This window comes from Ictalurus furcatus, chromosome 4 (genome assembly GCF_023375685.1).
Source record: "Ictalurus furcatus strain D&B chromosome 4, Billie_1.0, whole genome shotgun sequence".
Taxonomy (NCBI): Eukaryota; Metazoa; Chordata; class Actinopteri; order Siluriformes; family Ictaluridae; genus Ictalurus; species Ictalurus furcatus.
In genome coordinates, this window is record NC_071258.1 from 17,825,063 (window position 1) to 17,847,824 (window position 22,762).

General features: G+C 40.1%; 1 protein-coding gene across 8 annotated transcripts in view; it reads left to right on the forward strand.

Annotated features, from left to right (window-relative positions):
* chd2 (chromodomain helicase DNA binding protein 2) overlaps nt 1-22,762 on the forward strand; it is a 113,521-nt gene that overhangs the window by 66,700 nt on the left and 24,059 nt on the right. For all 8 annotated transcript variants that reach the window (XM_053623227.1, XM_053623222.1, XM_053623226.1 and 5 more), the window contains 19 exons: nt 1,929-2,087; nt 2,439-2,575; nt 7,291-7,516; nt 7,761-7,861; nt 7,971-8,012; nt 8,275-8,444; nt 8,647-8,771; nt 9,281-9,497; nt 9,615-9,704; nt 9,829-10,019; nt 14,150-14,338; nt 14,446-14,608; nt 14,708-14,860; nt 15,368-15,439; nt 15,568-15,717; nt 15,812-15,960; nt 16,083-16,179; nt 17,452-17,544; nt 17,635-17,805. In XM_053623227.1, coding sequence (XP_053479202.1) covers nt 1,929-2,087; nt 2,439-2,575; nt 7,291-7,516; nt 7,761-7,861; nt 7,971-8,012; nt 8,275-8,444; nt 8,647-8,771; nt 9,281-9,497; nt 9,615-9,704; nt 9,829-10,019; nt 14,150-14,338; nt 14,446-14,608; nt 14,708-14,860; nt 15,368-15,439; nt 15,568-15,717; nt 15,812-15,960; nt 16,083-16,179; nt 17,452-17,544; nt 17,635-17,805 — 2,695 coding nt within the window. The remainder of the gene's footprint in view (nt 1-1,928; nt 2,088-2,438; nt 2,576-7,290; nt 7,517-7,760; nt 7,862-7,970; nt 8,013-8,274; nt 8,445-8,646; nt 8,772-9,280; nt 9,498-9,614; nt 9,705-9,828; nt 10,020-14,149; nt 14,339-14,445; nt 14,609-14,707; nt 14,861-15,367; nt 15,440-15,567; nt 15,718-15,811; nt 15,961-16,082; nt 16,180-17,451; nt 17,545-17,634; nt 17,806-22,762) is intronic.

Here is a 22,762-nt window from a genome sequence, read left to right on the forward strand (position 1 = left end):
AGTGAGTGGCAGAGAGGAGCAGCACATTCAGTATAAGAGAAAAAGAAATACATTCTGTCACTGCTAACTTTCTCTCTGAGTGATCGTTTTACATCAAAATCGAAAATCACAGCACAGCCATTGTCTTGAAATTATGTGTATGGTGAGTTTGTCAGACAATGTCATGGTTACAAAAGAAATAGGATTTTAGCAGAGCAGCAGCTTGGAAATGGCTTTGAAGTGATGTAGTTTTAATGGGCTGCGTTTAAGTCACTATTTCATACTCGAATATGATATATATGAATGTTTTTCATACTTGAATATGAATATGCTAATTAGCGCATGATATCTCCTAGTGACATTTAGTGACTTTCCATAGAAAGTTGTTGGCAACAGTGCTCCTGTCACTCATCTGGAGTACAGTGTGTCCCAAAGTCTCCATACATAGGGGAAATTAACACTTTTTAGCAAAATGTAACTTTACAAAACATCATCTACATGATTGCCATTTTTTTGTAAGCACATATGGAGTCGTCTCCCAACTTTGGCTCCAAGTATGTGATGTGCCTGATCCAGTCATGAGAATGATTTCAATACATTTTTCTTCTGTCAAAGGCATTCTTCAAGGCTGTCTGAAATTTTTTTAACTAAGTCTGAAAAATATTCAGATATTTTGCTAAAAAAATTAATTTCCCCTATGTATGGAGACTTTTGGGACACCCTGTATATTGATGTTATGGTGAAGATGAAGCAAAGCCGGGGAAATGCAAATTAAATCTAGTAAGGTTACAAAAGGCGGCATATAAAAATTGTGTTTATTATTATTATATTAATATGTTTGAATGACATCGCTTGAAAAAAATTGTGCTTGTAAAGTCATTTAAAGTCCTTCAATTTTATTATGAAGCATCTGTACAAACCCTGTTCAAAATATCAGTAACTGCCTGTTTTATTTTGCATGTTTGATGTGTTCTCCTGACAGAAATTAAAAACGGTTACAGTGACAGTAATTTCTAATCACAAACAGTGGTCAAATACCAAAGCTAGAGTCCTAAATCCTTCTAATGATTTACTTTTTGTTGAGATTAAGTAAGATTGTCATGGTAATAGCGTGCAGTGAATGTAAACAACAACGATCAAAAACAGTTAAGAGGTTACCATTACCTCAAACAATATTGTGTCCTCAAAATGCCCTTGGTGTCTTGGATGCAGCCAGATGGGTTCCAGTGATTTAAAAAAAAAAAAAAAAAAAAATTATTGCATTTTCTCATCCCTAATAAAAAAAGGTGAGCGAGAAGTCTCAAACCTTAAATGTTCTGTACACACATTTAGATGACAAGTTTAAATTCTAAGCGACAAGTACGAACAAGCTACAAATATTCCACCATCCTCAACACCCACACACGATATAGTAGCCAGATCGTCGTCTTTCTATTTATGGAAGTGCCATAACCACGCAAAGATGAATGACATCAAACGGACATTTCCTGTGAAATCCGACCTGACAGATCAAATTATAAATCATAATTTTAAGCTTACCGTTGCAAATGTTAAGTTTTAGCCAAAAAAAATTTGATACTGCATCTTTAAATAAATTTAATTGTTTTGAGGTACAATCGAGAGAGATGGTCTGGGTCAGTGGGGCATCCACTACTGGGTAGTGAAAAACAGAACACCAGGGTTAAATGCAGTGTTTTGAGTCATATGGGTTTTGACATTATGGATCTGTCATTAAGTTATTTGCAAAATTCTGATTTTAATTATTTTGTTGTTGATTGTGATTCAGTGTGTGAAAGCTGTCTCAACGCCACTGGCCCATGAGTCAGGCTAACAGGGGCCTTAATTAATCGCTACACTGTGCTACAGGGTATAGGGAAGCAGAAACGTACAAGTGTCCCTGAGCAGTGGTTGAAAATACGTTGTGTGCCTGCTTTATCCAATTGTTTCAGGCCACAGGCCAAGTCGTCCGCAATCAAGCAGCATCAGTCTCAAAGGGGACGGAAACAGAGAAAGCAAGAAACATCGGATGAGGATGAAGATGATGACGATGATGAGGAAGAGGATACTCCAAAGAGACAGACGCGGCGAAGAGCAGCTACTAAAGTTAGGTAAGACCTCACTTGTACCCATGTAGACTGTAGTCATGGTCACTCTAAACCTACATGTTGTGTAAGTATTTATTTTTGTAAAGGGGCAAGCATGAAGGCAATTAAAACAATTACAGCTTTGTAACTTTTTAATAAAATTTTTTTTTTCATACTCTGTGAGCATGTAAAGGTGCATGTTCATAGAAAAAAAGTGTCAAGTAGAAAAGGGGAGGTGGGTTGGAACATATTTTATTATCTGTTCCCATTTGTTCTTTAATATGGCCAATTATCTCTGCATGTCATTACGATTGATGAGCAGGAGGTATGTTGTTTGTGGAGCCTTATTTTTAAATGAGTGTGTACTGACTGCAGTTATAAGGAGGACCAGCATGATTTTGAAACTGACTCTGATGACCTGATTGAGATGGCTGAGGGGACAGAGGATGTGCAGGATGAAGACAGTGAGACCATTGAGAAAGTCATGGATACTAGGATTGGCAAGAAAGGAGGTGAGAGAGTCAGTTTCCTTGTTTCTGGATTATTGAACGGGTTGGAAGTTTTGCCTCATCAACTTCATCATTTCATATTTTTTTTTTTTGCCAGACCGCCCAATGGGCTGGTTTAGAAGAGGCATTTTCACTGCCTGACTGACTGAGTCCCTTTGTTGAAATGCCCATGCACGAGGAGTTAAGCTAGCCGAATTTTAATCTAGCTACCCCTAGCAAGGAGTGAGCAGTACCAAGGACATTCTTTGATAAACATGCATGTGCTGCGCTTGTTCGCAAACTAGCCCACCTCCATCATCTTGGGATAGTTGGGGTGTTGTAAACTAGATCACCTCCACATTTTTTGGATAGCAGAGAGAGAGAGGTAGCTTGTTTAAAGTGTCATTTCATGTAGATGCGTGTCCTTGCTTCATTATTATTGAATCATATATTCAATATATATTCAATATATATTCAATATATATTATTGAAGCTAATAACTTGTGTTAAATGAAGAGTTGTGAGGATGTACTGTGGTATGAATGCATTTGTAGCTACATGCTGTCCGTATTAATCTCAACTGCTATGTAGTTTACTTACATGAATGCATGCCATATGATTTACCCATAAGACAAACATTTATTTGCCTTGGTTGTGGTCTCATGGCTGTTAATGCAAATCTCAGTTTCTTTTTACACCTCACTTTTTTTTTTTTATTCAAAGCATACATATAAAACTTTTGTTTCACAAAATACTGGCATGACGCAGAGTGTCATCCCAACAATACTGGGCTCAGTAAAGTATTTAGCTTCACCCAGCATAATGGTCCAATATGAAAGGAGTGCATGACCTATGTAGAATTCTACAAGATTATAGTCATCTACTCTGCAGGCTATCTGACATATTGCAGCATTTGGATACAGCTTTGACTAAGTACAGTGGGATGGGCTTACACAAATAGCAGAAGTACAGTAATTAGGGCTGCACAATTAATCGAATATCGATTGCGATTACGATTTTGACTGCCCACGATTACATGAACATGATGGACTGCGATATTGATGTTTAAAGTTCGTCCTCCGCTCATAGAAAACTCCGCTGCAGATCAAATCAAGCGCTTCCTAAACTTACAGCCAGTCGACCTAGAGCAGTGCAGGGAATGACTCATTTTGTAATGCCAAGATCCAGAAACAAGTTAGCATTTTAGCGCTCGAGCTGCCAGCTTCGCTGCGAGCTCCAGCGCTTGCGCGAGGGGAAATCGTGACACTAACATGTTGCATGTTTCATAAATGGCACTAAAGACGTTGTCGGGGACATTAAATGTCATCACACCGAACAGGAAAAAACTTTGCAGATAAACTCGGCGCTACAGTGCGACCATTTCACTCGCATTTGCAACTGAAAAGTACTTTGTGTGACTGTGAATAAATATTTAGGCGCACCGGTGCATGTGACCTGTTTGGAGTCGTACAATACAATCGAGATAAAAATTACAGGAAGTCCAAAATGCATCTAAATCGCGCGGCAGTTACTTTCACACTGCTTTTCATCACCTCAGTCAACTGAAAATGTGTGTAAATACTGCAAAGAACCCATTATGATGACAAGAGTAAGTAACACTGTACATCATCTGCTTCAACTTGCTGATCTCACAAACCGCCATCTTTTATTGATCACGCAAAATGATCTGAACTTGCACCTGCTTGTGTAGACACTGCGGCATTGGGCGGAGTAAATTAATAATAATGCTAACGCTACAATGTGGGGTTAAATTCAAACTTCTTTATTTAATAATTCCTCACCAATCATAATCAAGAGTAGCAACTGTTCAGTCTGCAAACATACAGTACACTGCTGCTCTCCTTCACTCCTTTCACCAACTCTGACAGCGCATTCACTTCATTTAAGGTCAGGGTTGCCAGATATCACTAGAAAAGTCAACTCTAGTTTCCATGTTCTGATTTAATCCCTCAAAAAATGTCTGGGTTACGCATGTAACCCTGTTCCCTGAGAAGGGAACGAGACGTTGCGTTTAGCATAACACTATGGGAGCGCTCCTCGCGCAACTGGCATCTGAAGCTTGTGTAAAATCATGCCTATTTATAGGCCTACCATGATCAGGTGACATAGCAATTAAGCACGTCGTGTGATATATATATATATGGCACCTGTGAATCTTGCTGTCAGCCTCTATTATCTGAAGCGAAGACGCTGTTCACAGGCCTACCCCAGTATGACAAAGCTACGCAACGTCTCGTTCCCTTCTCAGGAAACAGGGTTACATGCGTAACCCAGACGTTCCCTTTCAAAGGGAACTTCACGTTGTGTTTAGCATACCACTATGGGAATGAGAATACCCACTCCGTCATACCGAGGGTATAGCCTGTTCAAAAAGACCCAAGCCCGAGGTTCACTGCAAGACACTCGAGCCTGGGGCGGAATGAATATCCAGGCTGTAATATTGAATGAATGTGTGTGGCGTAGACCACCCTGCAGCAGCAGCACACATCCTGTAAGGATACCCTGTTGGACAAAGCCTTCGAGGAGGTGACCCCCCTAGTGGAATGAGCCCTTATTCCCAGAGGCGTACGAGACCGCGCGTCTCATAAGCGATTAGAGATTGCTTCCACTATGTAATTAGAGATGCGCTGCTTTGACACAGAATCACTTCTACTGTCGCCGCCAAGCAGACCAGCAGCTGCTCCGACTTACGCCACTGGCCAGTGCAGTGGATGTAAGTACAGAGAGCCCTTACTGGACACAGCAGGTGCATTCTCTCTTGTTCTGGTGTGAGGAACAGAGGAGGGCAGAAAGCCTGCAACACCACAGGCTGGGCAGCAGATGTAGGCACTTCAGGAATATAATCCGGGCTAGGATACAGGAAGGCCTTGTCTAATCCAGGAGTAAAGGCAAGTCAGGAAGGGGCAACTGAGAGAGCTTGTAGATCTACTACTCATTTGAGAGACGTCAGGGCCCGCAGAAGAGCTACCTTTAGAGTCAGAAGCTTCTCAGAGGCTGACTCTCAGGGCTCAAATGGGGCACCTGACAGACCTTCCAGGACCACAGAAGGTCCCAGGAAGGTATGCGTGGCCTGTAGATGGGCCTCAGCCGCCTGACACCATGCATAAACCTCGAAGTTAGAGGATGTTGCCCCACAGAGGCTCCATCAACAGGGGCGTGGCTGACCAAAATGGCAGTCACGTAAACCCTGACTGTAGAAGGAGCCCACCCCTCTGAGAAACGTCCTTGTAAGAATTCCAGGACTGTAGCTATTGCGCAGTTCACTGGGTCTACAGTGGATCCCTGCGGATGGGAATCTCCCAAGGAGTGCCATCTAGCAGGGATATTATCTCTGAGAACCATATTCGCGCTGGCCAACAAGGTGCTACTAGCAGCAGACGTAGACTGTCTTGGCGAACTCTTGCTAGAACTTGTGGGAGCAAAGCGATCGGGGGAAAAGCATACAGATTTGACCTCGGCCACATGTGTACCATGGCGTCCAGCCCTAATTGTGTGGGAGGAGTGAGGGCGAACCACAGTGTGTTGTGTCCTCGGAGGCGAACACATGCAGTCCCGCTTGGCCAAACCTCCACCATATGGGCTCCATCACTTGGGGATGGAGCCACCAATCCCTGGGCTTCAGCCCCTGCCTCAACAGGATGTCTGCCCCCACATTTCAGTGAGCTGGACAGCTGTCTAAGACCGCGCTCCAGCCCATCAGGGAGGTGTCTGTCATTACCGCCTTGTGCTAAGGCGACACCTCTAGAGTGTGACCCAAGGCTAGAAACTGGGGACACTCAAATTCTCAGAGCACGTAGGCATCACCACGTGACACTGATTATTCTCAGAGGTTTCGTCCAAGGGCTGAAGCCCATTTCTAATCACAAACAGTGGTCAAATACCAAAGCTAGAGTCCTAAATCCTTCTAATGATTTACTTTTTGTTGAGATTAAGTAAGATTGTCATGGTAATAGCGTGCAGTGAATGTAAACAACAACGATCAAAAACAGTTAAGAGGTTACCATTACCTCAAACAATATTGTGTCCTCAAAATGCCCTTGGTGTCTTGGATGCAGCCAGATGGGTTCCAGTGATTTAAAAAAAAAAAAAAAAAAAAATTATTGCATTTTCTCATCCCTAATAAAAAAAGGTGAGCGAGAAGTCTCAAACCTTAAATGTTCTGTACACACATTTAGATGACAAGTTTAAATTCTCACTCAAATTCTCAGAGCACGTAGGCATCACCACGTGACACTGATTATTCTCAGAGGTTTCGTCCTTGGACGAAACCCCCAACTTCTCAGCCACCACTGAAACGGTCTCCTGTGCAATAGGCCCAACGGTATGATGTTGGCTGCCCATAAGCTCCAATAGTCTCCCATAGAGACTGGATGGGATGCTAAGATCCAGCTTTATCTTGCTCAATGTTGATAGGATTGACCCTACACATGTTGGGGATAGAAATGCCCTCATCGTAGTGGAATCCTTATAAACCCTAGAAAAGTTATCCACTGCACTGGAGAAAGCATACTTTTCTGAGGTTCAACCTGAGCCCCAAGCTCTTCATGTGGAAATGTACAAATCTACCTGTACTATCTACTCGTATAATATCATCTTAAAATAACAGTGTAGATTTCCATAGCATTATATCATTATATTCTCCCACCATTGTTTCAGCCTGTGTATAAATTGTGTGATGGTTAAAAAAAAATAAAAATACTGTCTCCCTGTAAACACAGCTACTGGAGCTGCCACCACACTCTATGCTGTAGAGGCCAATGGAGACCCCAGAGCTGATTTTAACCCTGAGAAGGAGGAAGGTGAGACTCAGTTCCTTATCAAATGGAAGGGCTGGTCCTACATCCACAACACATGGGAAAGTGTGGACTCTCTGACTCAACAAAAGGCCAAAGGGATGAAAAAACTGGAAAACTTTAAGAAGAAAAATGAGGAGCTCAGTGCTTGGTGAGGAGATGGTCTGTGTATGGTCTTCAAAAATTAAGAATATATTTTCTTTAAACTGCCTTCAGAGGTCAAACTGTAAGATTGTCAGTTTCTACAAAGGACTGCTGAATGATGAATACTTGTTTGTAGTTATTTCTTTTGTTAGGGTTAATAGTCATTTTAAAATTGGTATCCTTGAGTGTTCTGTATAGCCTTCAAGTGTCTATAAAGTTTCAATTAAATCCCAGGATTTGGCCTCTCACAGGTTGAAAAAAGCCTCACCAGAGGATTTGGAATATTACAACTGCCAGCAAGAGTTAACCATTGATCTGAACAAGCAGTATCAGATAGTGGAGAGAGTCATTGGTAAGTATAGGAGCTACTTTTTGATTAATGATTTATGCCAAAATGCTTGAATTATCGGAAGAGATTTTGTTTCTGAATTTGTAATTTTATACCTTTAACACTTTTGCAGCAATGAAAACAGGGAAGTCACAGGTGCCCTCTGATTTTCCCTGTAGGTACTTTTTACTTCAGTTTAATTCACTATATTCTAATAACTAGAGTTTAAAGTGAACAGATGTTCTGTTCATGTTGTAAAATGAATTCTATTACAAAACGCCCACTACAAAGTACTCGATCTAATTCATGTTTCTAGGATAGTTATTCCTTTCATGTGGTTTGGTTGATCTTACCCCAAAAATTAAATATATCTGACTTTTACTAATTTCATGAGACAAATACTTTTTTGTACTGACCATTTATCTCCCTTGCTACAGCTCATAAGACTACATCTAATGAGCCTGAGTACTTGTGTAAGTGGATGGGTCTGCCCTATGCAGAGTGCACTTGGGAAGATGGAGCCTTAATAGGAAAAAAGTTTCAATCTTGTATAGATAGTTTCAACAACAGGAACATCTCCAAGACTATTCCCTCCAAAGACTGTAAGGTGAGAGGCTTATTTTATAAATCTCTTAAATCTCTCTTCCTAGTTGTTTCACTATTTGTATTTGTATTATGGCAATAATATGCTACTTTAATGTTACTGATAAAATGGGTCCATGCTGCTTAGTTTGCATATCAATAAAATCTTGTATTAGGGCAAATCAGTATTGAGTCATTTCCCAAATTTGTGCTTTAACTTCTTGAAGGTGTTAAAACAGAGGCCCAGATTTGTGGCTCTGAAGAAACAACCCTCTTATATTGGAGATGAAAACTTGGAGCTGAGAGATTACCAGTTAGATGGGCTGAACTGGCTTGCACACTCGTGGTGCAGGTACCTTGATTGTTTTATTTAAGCTTTTTACATTTTCCGTGTTATATATGCTAATTAAATTAATCAGTTGAATTTATGTAACCTTGGCACTGTTGAACAAAGATTTTGCAGAATTGTAAATATCATTTATATTGTGCAAACTATATAAATCATCTAGATTAGCCTTTGCCCTATTACACTGCACTTTGTTTTTAACTTGAATAAAAATCTTTTTAGATACTCTACAATTCTCTAAAAGATATGGCCAAAAGTATGTGGTTACCTAACCTTCACACCCATATGTGGGCTAGAAAGCTCTAGAAAGCAGTGGCATTAAGATGTCCCATCAGTGAAACTAAGAGACCTAGCTCCAACATTACAATGCCCCTCTGCACAAAGCATATATAAATATATAAGCATATATAAAATAATTATTTGCACATACTTATTACAGGGCCCTCAATTTGTCTTTCAGTTTGATTTGTACTTGTTCATGTCAATTGCTAATTTTGTTCACTCATGTTGTCTAGGTGTAACAGTGTTATCTTAGCTGATGAGATGGGCCTGGGGAAGACCATACAGACCATTTCATTCCTTTCCTACCTGTTCCATCAGCACCAGCTGTATGGGCCCTTCCTCTTGGTTGTGCCACTCTCCACACTCACATCCTGGCAGCGCGAGTTCAGTACTTGGGCTCCTGACATGAACGTTGTGGTCTACCTGGGGGATGTTTTGAGCAGAAAGATGGTACAAATCCAATTGAATGTCAATATGGATCTTTGTTTTGTGGACAGTTCCTGTAGAAATGTTTTATGTTTTGTTAAACTGATTTTTTTTTTTTTTGGTGATTTTTGTATTTTATAGATTCGTGATTATGAGTGGATTCACCAGCAGACCAAAAGAATAAAGTTCAACACACTTTTGACCACATATGAAATTCTACTGAAAGATAAGGTAACGAGAGAATATATTTTCTGCTCTAAAGTGGTGCAAAGTGGTCCAATATTTATTCATGTAACTGTAGTCTGTCAAAGTGTTTGCATTGAAAACATGGCAGTCTTTGTTCTTTTTACTGCAGAGTGTTTTGGGAAACATAAACTGGGCATTTCTTGGGGTGGATGAGGCTCACCGGCTGAAGAATGATGACTCTCTGCTGTATAAAACACTAATAGATTTCAGGTCCAACCACAGGCTACTCATAACAGGAACACCGCTGCAGAACTCACTCAAAGAGTTGTGGTCCCTCCTGCACTTTCTTATGCCTGACAAGTAGGTCCTGCTCTGCACTTTTATTAACTAAGTTAGAGATTCACCATCTACTGAGATGGAAAATTTATACTGTGGAGTTATCAATCTGTGTTGTGTGCCAGTGCCAATAGTAGATGTCAGGTGATACTTTGGTATTTGAACTTAAAGAACTGCATAAAGAGAGAGAGTGAGCAAACTTTATTGATCCCCAAGGGGAAATTTGGTGTCACAACAGCAAATACATCAGTCTGGGAAGGGTTACAAAGCTATTTCAAAGGCTCTGCGACTCCAAAGGACCACAGTGAGAGCCATTATCTCCAAAGGGAAACCTCGGCACAGTAGTGAACCTTCCCAGAAGTAGCCGACCTTCCGAAATTCCTCCAAGAGCACAGCAACTACTCATCCAGGAAGTCACAAAAGAGCCAAGGACAACATCAAAGGACCTACAGGCCTCTCTTTCATCAATAAAGGTCACTGTTCATGACACCATTATCAGAAAGACATTGGGCAAAAATGGCATCCATGGAAGAGTGGAAAGGTGAAAACCGCTGCTAACCCAGAAGAGCATTAAGGCTCATCTGAATTTTTACAAAACACACCTTGATGTTCCTCAAACCTCTTTGGAGAATGTTCTGTGGACTGATGAGTCGAGAGTGGAACTGTTTGGAACACAGGGATCCTGTTACATTTGGCATAAATCAAAGACAGAATTCCACAAAAAGACATCATACCTACGGTCAAGCGTGGTGGTGGTAGTGTGATGGTGTGGGGATGCTTTGCTGCTTCAGGGCCTGGGCAACTTGCAGTAATTGAGGGAAACATAAATTCTGCTCTCTAGCAGAAAATCCTAAAGGAGAATGTCTGGTCTTCAGTCTGTAAATTGAAACTCAAGCTCAACTGGATTATGCAGCAAGAGAATGATCCAAAGCATAGGAGTAAGTCCTAGTACTAGAAGTAAGTGAAATACTGATCTCCAGTTATCGGAAGCAGTTGGTTGCAGTTATTCACTTCAATTCAGTTTTATTTGTATAGCGGTTTTAACAGTGGACATTGTCCCAAAACAGCTTTACCGAATATATCAATTCAGAATATAGATTTTAAATGTATGAATTTGTCCCTAATGAGCAAGCCAGAGGCGATGGTGGCAAGGAAAAATGATATGAGGAAACCTTCAGAAGAACCAGACTCAAAAGGGAACCCATCCTCATCTGGATGACAATGGATAGTACAGTTATAATAAATCCCTTCTAAAATGTGCTAATACTACATGGTCAAATAATGCAGTTGTGTAACCAGGAAAATTCATTACAGTAACTTGCAATTGATGAGAACTCCAACCAGAAGTAGGGCATCAGGATGGATCAGACAGGTCCAGAGAGCAGAAGGGGTCAGGATCACTGGCATCTCAGGAGTACCATGTGTAGCTTGACAGAAAGAGAGAGGCAAAAAGAGAGGGAGAGATTATTAGGTATTCTTATTGTCCCGTAATGGTTTAGGACTTGTTAAGGGCTTAATGTATTTTGCGTGTGTGCAAGCAGGGACTCCAGCAAGACTAGCTATAACAGCATAACTGAAAGGGAGAGCCAGAAGGTAATACAGCCATAAGGGCTTCCTGGGACTGTAACAAAAGGTGGCCAGCCAGTCCACTATCAACAAACCTGGGTGAACGTGTAAAAGTGGGGGGGGGGGGGCAACAACATCCAAACATCCCAGTTCACCACAACACTCTGTTGTGAGTCCTCTAGATCTGCTCCTTTCCCCAAGAAAAAACTATTCACAAAAGGCTTGACTAAGCAAACATGTTTTCAGCCTGGTCTTAAACACTGAGATTGTGTCTGAGTCCCGAACACAAATTGGAAGGCTGTTCCATAACTGTGGGGCTTTGTAAGAGAAAGATCTTCCCCCTTCTGTAGCCTTAACTATTCGAGGTACCAGCAAATAGCCTGCACCTTACGATTGAAGTATTTGTGGAGGATCATAAAAGACCAAAAGTTTGCTCAGGTACTGTGGCGCGAGACCATTCAGTGCTTTATAGGTCAATAGTAGTATTTTATAATCAATGTGAAATTTTACTGGGAGTCAATGCAATGTTGATAAGATAGGGGTGATGTGGTCATATTTTCTGGTTCTAGTAAGGATACTTGCAGCTGTATTCTGGACTGAATGGAGCTTGTTTATGCACCTACTGGAACATCCAGACAATTAGGCATTACAATAATCCAACCTAGAGGTGACGAAAGCATGAACTAATTTTTCAGTAATCACACCCAATTCTTTTACTGCTGCACATGGTGAAACAGAAAGGCCATCCAGAGATACTATGTAATCAGAAAGCTTACTTCTAGCTGAATGTGGTACTAGTAGAAGTATTTCTGTCTTGTCAGAATTAAGTAAAAGGAAGTTAATAAACTTCCGGTGTCTAATGTCCTTTACACGTTCCTCAACTTTATTAAGCTGGTGTCTGTCATCTGGCTTTGCTGAAACATACAACTGTGTGTCATCAGCATAACGGTGGAAGCTAATTCCATGTTTACGAATAATTTGACCCAGAGGTAGCATATATAAAGTAAAAAGGAGTGGGCCTAAAACAGAACCTTGCGGAACACCAAACTTTACCTCAGTATGCACAGAGAAGTCTCCATTTACATCAACTGATAGCGATCAGTCAAATAAGACCTGAGCCAGGAAATGGCTGTTCCCTTAATGCCAACAACATTTTCTAGTCTACCAAGGAGAATAGCATGATCAATTGTTTCAAAAGCTGCACAAGGTCAAGCAACACAAGCAAGGAGACAACCCTGATCAGAGGCCAGTATTAAGTCATTTACCACTTTAACCAGCGCTGTCTCTGTGCTGTGATGAGGCCTAAATCCTGACTGATGCATTTCATGAATGTTATTCCTATGTAGGTATGAGTATAGCTGCTGTGCTACAACCTTTTCTAAATCTTCTGATAAAGGGCAGATTTGATATTGGCCTATAGCTGGCAATTGACAGGGGTCAAGGTTAGGTTTTTTAATCAGGGGTTTAATAACTGCTAGATTAAATGATTTAGGTGAATAGCCAGTGCTAAGGGAAGAATATATATTTTTTAGAAGGGGTTTGATTACTTCTGGAATAATCTGTTTGAAGAAACGTGTAGGTAAGTTGATGATTTTGATGAAGAAATTAATTAAATTAGTTCAGTCTCTCTACGGGGAGTAAAACATTCTAGTGTTGATGATATTGCTATATTATTATCTACAGGGTTAGTTATAAGACTGTCTGGTTTTAAATTAATAGTTAGAATTTTTTGTCTAATATTTTCAATTTTGCCAGTGAAAATATTCATGAAATTGTTGCTGCTATATAATGATTGTGTGCATGTTTCTGTGGTGGTTTTATTCCTAGTTAATTTTGCTACAGTGTTGAATAAGAATAAGATTATTTTTGTTATCTTCAATTAGGGTGGACTGATCTAGCAGCACCAAGATATTTTCTATAGTTCAGGAGACTCTCCTTCCAAGCTGCTTGAAATACTACCAATTTGGTTTGATGCCATTTACGTTCTAGTTGTCAAGTGGTGTGATCGTTATACCAGGGTGCTAGCTTTTTCTCTCTAATTATTTTTCTTTTAAGTGGAGCTACCTTATCTGGCGTATAGCGGAATGTTGACTCTAAGCATTCAGTTGCCTGATCAAGTTGTTTGAAATCAGACTAATCCATTCATAGTTGATATCTCTGGGAGGTTATTGATAAAAAACTGTGCAGTAGCTGACGTGAATGTACGCTGACATGAACGTAGTTATTGCTGCTAAAGGTGGCACAAGCAGATTTTAAATTTAAGGGGGCAACTCACATGGGCACATAGGTGTTGGAAAACATTTTGCTGCTTCAATAAAAAATAAAAACTGTAATGTGTGTTTATATTTTGTTTGAAGATCTAAAACTATTTAGTATGAGATACACACAAAAACAGAAGTAATCAGGAATGGGCAAATACTTTTTCACAGCACTGTAGATAGTCCAAAATGAAAATTAAATATTGTTGATTTTCTCTTTTGGGATCCTTGTTGGCTCCAGAAATCAGATTTTTAAAATATTGTTTCTATACTAAATCTGATAAAAAAAATTTCTGCACATGGTAATCCTTGACCTTTGCTTTGTTTCAGGTTTGAATTGTGGGAGGATTTTGAAGAAGAGCATGGTAAGGGCAGGGACAATGGCTACCAGAGCCTGCACAAAGTGCTTGAGCCCTTCCTTCTACGTCGTGTAAAAAAGGACGTGGAGAAATCGCTACCTGCCAAAGTGGAGCAGATCCTCCGAGTGGACATGTCCGCCCAGCAGAAACAGTTCTACAAGTAGGTTCTGCTTTGCATACACTGTCTAACTTCAAGTTTTGCTTTTGGGTACTAAGTTGTTTTCATTTAACCTAATCTGTCCTCTCTTGTATGTGTTTTTATTTAAGGTGGATTCTCACAAGGAATTACAGAGCCCTAGCTAAAGGCACCAGAGGCAGTTCCTCAGGCTTCCTCAACATCGTCATGGAGCTGAAGAAATGCTGTAATCATGGCTTCCTCATCAAGCAGCCAGATGAGGGAGAAAATGAGAATCCTCAGGAGCACTTGCAGGTAAGACAATCTTAGGAGGATAGTCTGTTTTAAATCCATAAATTGTTTTAGACTACATTCAGGTTCATTCTAATTTGAACTCATTTTGTTCTGGGGAAGGCACTGGTCCGTGGCAGTGGGAAGCTTGTGCTCTTGGATAAACTGCTAACAAGACTGAGGGAACGAGGCAATCGTGTGCTTATCTTCTCTCAGATGGTCCGTATGTTGGACATTTTAGCTGATTATCTGGCCATGAAACGCTATCCTTTCCAGGTATCAGAAAAAATATGTTGGTGTTACATTTTTCCTCCAGTAGTTTAAATTTGAATTTGTGTGTGACATACTCAAGATCATCTTGCAACTCACAATTCCTAATATTTCCAGTGTTCTCTGTGGTAATGTTTTTTTTCTATTCTTATTTATTTACCTATTTATATTTTTCACTGTATGCATGTTGGTTTTACTTGTGCTGTCTATGGGCTGGGTTCTGAAATGTTGGCGAGTTTGAGTTGGTCTCAGGCTGACTCAGGTGTCAGGCATGCAGCGATATATTGGATTGTTCTCTATTTTTATCCATTGGTTATTTTTTAATGTGCATGAGCTTTGGTAAGACAACACTCTGGGCAACATTTGGAGTAATGGCCATTTTTTCTTTTTTGACATCAGCACTTATTTGGGGAACAAATGCCCCAGTTTGACAAAGTGCATGATTTGGGACTCTAGTTAACTGAGGCCTCCTAACTTAACAGTTTTTGGCTCCTTTTTTCCTCATATGTTTAGAGATTGGATGGCTCCATCAAGGGAGAGCTCCGGAAACAAGCACTGGACCACTTTAATGCAGAGGGATCTGAGGTATGTACCATAGCTGGATGGCTATGACTTCGCATGCAGTTTTGGGCAGCAGTGTGATTTTTCAGTTATTTGTATCAGCCAATTAAGCTGTTACTGTGCTCTTAGTGGTTAATTGTCCTCTGCTCCAGGATTTCTGTTTTCTCTTGTCCACTCGTGCTGGAGGTCTGGGCATTAACTTGGCCTCAGCTGACACTGTGGTCATCTTTGACTCTGACTGGAACCCTCAAAATGACCTGCAGGCCCAGGCCAGAGCCCACAGAATAGGCCAGAAAAAACAAGTAATACTTCTTAGCCATGAATCTCACAGACACCTTTTTGAGACAGACATTGGGGGTATCAGTACACTAATGTGCATCTTATTTGCCTGCTTAGGTGAATATTTATCGTTTGGTCACAAAAGGCACTGTGGAGGAGGATATTATTGAAAGGGCAAAGAAAAAGATGGTGCTAGACCATCTTGTCATACAGAGAATGGACACCACTGGAAGAACAGTACTAGACAACAACTCAGGCAATTCAAAGTGAGCTTTTATTCCATTTCTGTTCTATAGAAAAAATGTACTTGCCATTGAAACTATTAAGAATAGCACCTTTTATGAAAATGGCATTATGTACTAATGAACTACATTTGAACTATTTCCAGTTCAAATCCATTTAACAAGGAGGAGCTGGCAGCTATCTTGAAGTTTGGTGCTGAAGATCTGTTTAAAGAACCTGAAGGGGAGGAATCTGAGCCACAGGTATCCATTTATTATTAACCAGTTTTGTGTGGAGACTAGGGATGCATCGGAACCAATTATGGTATCGTTCTGATACCATGCTCATTTACTTGTACTCATAAAAAGTGCTCTGATACTAACATCTGATACCAGAAGTGGGGAAAAAGTCAGTGTTTCGCAAATCACAAGTAAGTCTCCACTCTTGGCATTCAAGACTGAAGTTAAATCCCATGTCAAGACAGGCAAGTCCCAAGTCAAGACTAAGAAGTCCAAGTAAAGTTACAAGTCCTTAACTTTAAGTTTAACTTTAAGAGTCCTAAACAGGTCATAATGGGCTCTTCACAAAATTTAAGGCCAGAGTAATAATTAGTATAGTAAATGTACACAAATCTTGCAGGCTTTTAAAGTAAAAATAAAAATTGTTCATCACTTTCCAAACAAGCTTTAAATGAAAACGGTCTGCGCTTATATAGCGCCTTTTAACCTTAGCGGTTAAAAGGGAGCAACTTGGGGTTCAGTGTCCCAAGGACACTTCGGCATGTAAAGGCATGTGGGCTGGGGATCGAACCGCCAACCCTGCAATTAGTGGACAACCCGCTCTGGGTATTTGGAAGCTGCATAACTTTTTAAAAATGGCATTCATTTTTAATTTACATGAAAACTATTCTCAATAAGAGTACCCATGTGTCTCAGTTCAGTTTGTTTTTGCCTTGGTATTTGCTTTGTGCAACTTCAAATGCCGAACAAAATTTTAAGTTGCTTTTGTGTCTGCTGATGTTGCAAACAGCATAATCTTTGTAGGCGAAGACTGGTATCTTTGGGAGCATGGCTACCACAAAGTGCCTTTGTTTTTGGGAAATGAGAAGTATATTAGCCTTGTCATTGTCTAATGTAAGTGGGCAGCCTGAATACTGTGCGCACACAGAATTTTTTGAGCATATAACAGGGGAGCAAGCGTGCATATAAACTGTTGCATATGAAGGCACTTCAGTTTTGTGCGTTTCCTTTTGCCAGGGTCTACTGCTGCTGAGTCAAGGTTCACAGCATATTGTTCTGACCATGCTTGCTGATACTGCTCTGCACTGCCCTTAGGTTGGCCGCAGTCATGCTTAATATTAAAGACTGTTTAAATGCAAGAGTTATAAAAAAAAAAAGATGCATGAAGCCCTTGATTGCTTAATACTAAGTAGGTTAGACATTTATACTTGGGGTAAGAGTTTTTTCCCTGTGCCATGAAAATGCAAATAAAGGAAAAGCAAAAGGAACTTTTGTTTTCCTCCCTCCCCCGCTCAGGAAATGGACATTGATGAGATCTTGAGGCTTGCTGAAACCCGAGAAAGTGATCAAGGTTCCAGTGCCACAGATGAGCTCCTGTCCCAATTTAAGGTATGTTACCAGATTTCTGCAGGTCTTAATCAACTAAAATATTTCGAAAGATTAAAAAAATCTTTCAATAAAGTGTTTTTGCTCTGGCAGGTAGCTAACTTCACCATGGATGAGAGCACACCAGAGCTGGAGGAGAAGCCCATGCAGAACTGGGATGAGATCATTCCAGAAGATCAGAGGCGGCGGGTGGAGGAGGAGGAGAAACAGAAGGAGATGGAGGACATTTACATGTTGCCCCGGAGCAGAAGCTCAAATAAAAGAGTAAATTGTCACTTTGTTAAAACTTTTAAAACAGGGCTTTATTAGGCCTGTATAGGTATATTAATAATTTTAGGTTAATAATTTTAGGTTAGGTGAAGTTTCATAAATAATTATAATTAGTTTCCTTCATATCTTCCTTTATTCATATCTTCCTTTAGTACCTAAACCCATTGACACTGCTGACACACAGCATAGTATCTTATAGTATTATAATATAGATGGCCAAATAGACTGTACGACTGACTATCACACCCATATAGGCCTTCCCAAAACTGTTGGTACAAAGTTGGAAGTACACAATTGTCTGTAATGTCTTTGTATGCTGTAGCATTAAAATTTCCCTGCACTGGAACTAAGGTGCCAAGCCCAAACCTGTGCACAAAGAGCAGTCCATAAAGGATTGCTAAGGTTGGTGTGGAAAACCTCAAGCACAGAGCCATGACTTAAACCCTACTGAACACCTTTGGGATGAATTGGAATACTGACTGTGCACCCAACACATCAGTGCCCAACCTAATTCTCTAGATTAATGCTCTTGTGGATGAATGAGCACAAATCCCCATAGCCATGTTCCAAAATCTAGTGGAAAGCCTTCCCACAAAAGTGGAGGATGTTTATAGTGCCGGGCAATAAAGTGATCTTGATTTGTATCACAATAATTTTTTCCTCAATAACAATGATGAGCTGAGGGTATTCAAATTTGATCAATTTTTGTTTCTATTTCCTATCTGTTTCCTGTCTAACTTGATGAAATATCCAATGGATGCAGTGTATAGGGTTGGCACAAAGCCAACATAACAGCTAATCAGGCTGCGCACTAAATTGCGCACTCACTTGAGGGAATCACACTTTACTTATCTAAAGTATGATGACATGCAGTTAAGATCAAAATGTGCTGCCGTCTAGTATTGAAAAAGTCTGTAAACACTACCAATTAGGGTTGTCATGATAGCAGACTTTTGACATTGATACAGATGAAATGCGAACATGTGGGCATAATGATATGCTATGACGAATAATTAGCTTATCCCCAATGCAAAAACAGTTACATTCTCAACAGAAATTTTCACTAATCACTTAAGAAAGCTCCCCAGCATAGCCTTTAACTTTGCTAAACTGTCAACTTTTCAGCTCTTTGTAGAGGTCGGGGTGCTTGTTGGCCAAATGTGTAGCCAATGTTTTGCAGTGGAGGGATTTATAACACCTTTTGCAAACTGGTTTTGTACGGTCTGTTGGCTGCCTGTTTTCATCTGCTACATAGGCAAAATATGCCCACAGCATCCAAACATCCCAGTTCACCACAACACTCTATGCCCATGAACCCTCTAGAGTCCCCAACACTAATTCGAAGGCTGTTTCCTGACGTTCCAATGGCCCGCCGGCCATGTTGTAAGTAAAACTTTGCTATGTACACAGCTTCTGTGTGGATGTAGGTACTCATGCGATATACCTTTTGGAAAGCTAAAATTCTTGTGATGTGATTGATATAATCCATTTAAAGATACAATCACAACAGCAGCTACAATCAACGTCTCTGTCAGACCACCAACATACAAACAAACACTTACGAAATGGCGGCAACTCATCCTTGAAGCCACATAGTAGTCCACTGATCCATAACATCCCGACAAAAACAGTCTTGTTACACTGGCAAAGGTCCAAACAGAAAAATATGTAAATGAGAACAGCTTTATTGGGAATTCAGCTGTATTAAAATACAGCATGTGAGCACAGAGAGTAGGAGAGAATCAAACAGATTTTAAGAGCTGACACTAGGCAGACTGCAAATATGACGCAGTGTCGTAATGAATATGCTAATTAGCACATGACATTACTTAGCGACATTTAGTGATTTTCCTTTGAAAGTTCTTGGCAACAGTGCTCCTGTCACTCATCTGGAGTACAGGGTGTCCCAAAGTCTCCATACATGGGGGAAATTAACACTTTTTAGCAAAATGTAATCTGCAAATCCACAAAAGGAATTTAGAATATGGCCCTGAGAGTCTGTAAATAATAATTAGCGGAATCGACTGAGTGAACTTGTATTTTGTGGCTGCATATGTTAAGTTAGTAAAAAAGAACTTAAAATGCATTGAATTTATGACTAGGTTTTTGTGTGATGCCTAAATTATCATTATAAATGATTGCGACACCTCCTCTGCCAGTTAGACAGGGTTGATGTATACAGTGGGGGAAATAAGTATTGGATGCGTCAACATTTTTTTTCAGTAAATATATTTCCAATGAGGCTATTCACATGAAGTTTTCACCAGGCAAGTACCCAGCTGAAATCCGTAAGTAATTATACCACCTATCTGTGCAAATTAATATCAGCTGGATTAGTAAATTGATGATCTATAAAAAGGCTTTTCATTACCAAGGTATCACGTAAGAAACATCTCATGATGGGTAAAAGCAAAGCTCTCTCCCAAGACCTTCGGAACCTTATTGTTGCAAGAGATATAGATGGAATCAGATATAGACCTATTTCAAAACTTCTGAATCCTCCAGTTAGCACCATTGGGGCCATTATACGCAAGTGGAAGCAACATCACTTCGTCATCAGCTGGCCATGCACAGGAGCTCCTCGCAAGATTTCTGACCAGGGAGTGAGAAGAATAGTCAGAAGAGTAGCCCAAGAGCCGGTGCCATCGTCCCAGAGAAAACAATAGGCAATGCACTCCACTGCTCACGCTCACCCCGCAAGATTCCATTACTAAAGAAAAGGCCTGTCGAAGCTCATTTAAAGTTTGCTACAACTCATTTGGACAAGCCCATGAAATACCGGGAGAGTGTAGTCTGGTCAGACTAGAGCAAAATTGAACTTTTTGGCTCTTCATACTACACACAGAAGAAATGCCACTGCACATCACCCTTAAAACACTATACCAACAGTGAAGTTTGAAGGTGGAAGCATCATGGTGTGGGGCTGTTTTTCATCGCATGTACTGGTAGACTTCATATAATTGAAGGAACAGTGAATGGAGCCCTTTACCGGAAGATTCTTGAGAAAAATCTGCTGCCATCCACCAGAATGATGAAGATGAGACGTGGGTAGACCTTCCAGCAGGACAATAATCCAAAGCATACAGCAAAGGAAACTCTGTTGGTTTCAGAGAAAAAAAAAATCAAGGTGTTAGAATGGCCCAGTCAGTCACCTGACTTGAATCCAATTGAACAAGTTTTTAAGACAGTATGTTTAGAAGAATGGGCCAAAATCACGCCTGAATACTGTGACCGATTCATTTCTTCATACAGGAAGCATCTTGAAGCTCTCATTACAAACAAAAGGTTTCTCCACTAAGTATTAAATAAATTTTAGTTAGCATGTTCAATACTTTTTTTCCTTTGTCATTCCACTTTATTACACATAACTTTATTTATGGACTTTAATTTTGTGAATTCTTTGTGTGTGGATTTCTTGAGTTAATTCTGATGTCTGGTGAAAATTTCATGTGAGTAGACTCATTGGAAATATATTTACTGAAAAAAATGTTGACTCATCTAATACTTATTTCCCCCACTCTATAATTGTATGCGGGAGGACTAGCTGCGTTTAATGCTACATACTTATTTGGTTTAATCAACGTTTCTGTTAAACACAGTACATTAAACTCTTGATCAGTAATGGTTTTAACAATCCATATTAACAATAAGTGCTTTAGATGTAAGAGACCTAACTAGTGAGGCCGGTGCCCATGAAGGCCTAATTAATTTCACATGCCTTAAGATAGAGTCTCCTATAACCAGAGCTCTTTCAGGTCAATGGGTGCTTCACTGAGGAGAGCAAACCTGTTGGACACGTGAAGGGGAGCGGTGCTCACATGGGCGAGCCTTAGCTTTGGCTTTGTGATTATGCCCTTGAGTCATCACCCATTTCCCCCACTGTGAGGGCTCTAATGCCGGAGTTGGTGGTCTGCTAACTTGACCTTAGGCATTCAGACTTTCTTCTACAGAAACTACGCTACTCTCACTAACCCTCTCTAGAGTCTGGATGCGCACCTCCTAATGCTGCAATATTTTCTGTTAGAGCTAATTAATATATACTTATAAAGCTGTTACTAATGATGGCGAAAGAATGACTAAACCTCCTGCACTCAACTAACTGAAGAAGCTAAATGTGTGCCATGTTGAGTGTTTAATGTAACTTAGTTGAAAATTGTTTGATATTGTTTTAGATTGCTCCAATGTGAATGGCCTCTTTAAATGGCCATTTAAATTCTGACGCAGGCAAGAAATACACAGCAAACAATTTGAAACCAGGAACTACGTCACGGGAATATAATTGGCCTGCATGTCATCAGCCTAAAGATCCCCACTCTCGTCCCCTCAAACAGGTTATATTCTCGCTGCTCAAGCCAGGTGGCTTGCGCGTGTTGCATATCCGAGTCAGCTTAGAATGCACAAATTGATTTGTTTATTCAGAATATATATTGTATTGCTATATACAGTATTGAAAGCATCGAATGTTTGCCACATTGTAGTATTGAAAAAAACATTAAACTTTTGTTGCCTCATGCAACTCTACTATCAATACATTCCATAATTTAAAAAATACCACCCAATTCAGTACACATAAAAGTGCATTCAAGTGTTGTTAGTAAGCCACCAAGCAGTGGAGTTTCTCCTAAACAACAGTTGATTGAGTCATCTTTTGCTGCCATTATCCCATACGAATAAAACCTAAAACGGCATCAGGAGATGCCTGTGGTACCACGTCAGAACATTCTTGGGTGTAAATATGCAGCTCTAATACCAGTTGGCATATTTGAATAAATGTTTATGTCCGTATACAAGAATTAAATATTATTAAAACTAATGGTGGTATTGATATCTGTGTAAGAGTGTTGCCTCTATAGAACAAGGGCAAATATCGAACCTAAAACTAACTTTACCGTGGTTAAAAAAATCTGTTAATTTTCACAGTGGACATGTCATCCTTCCTTACTGTAACCCT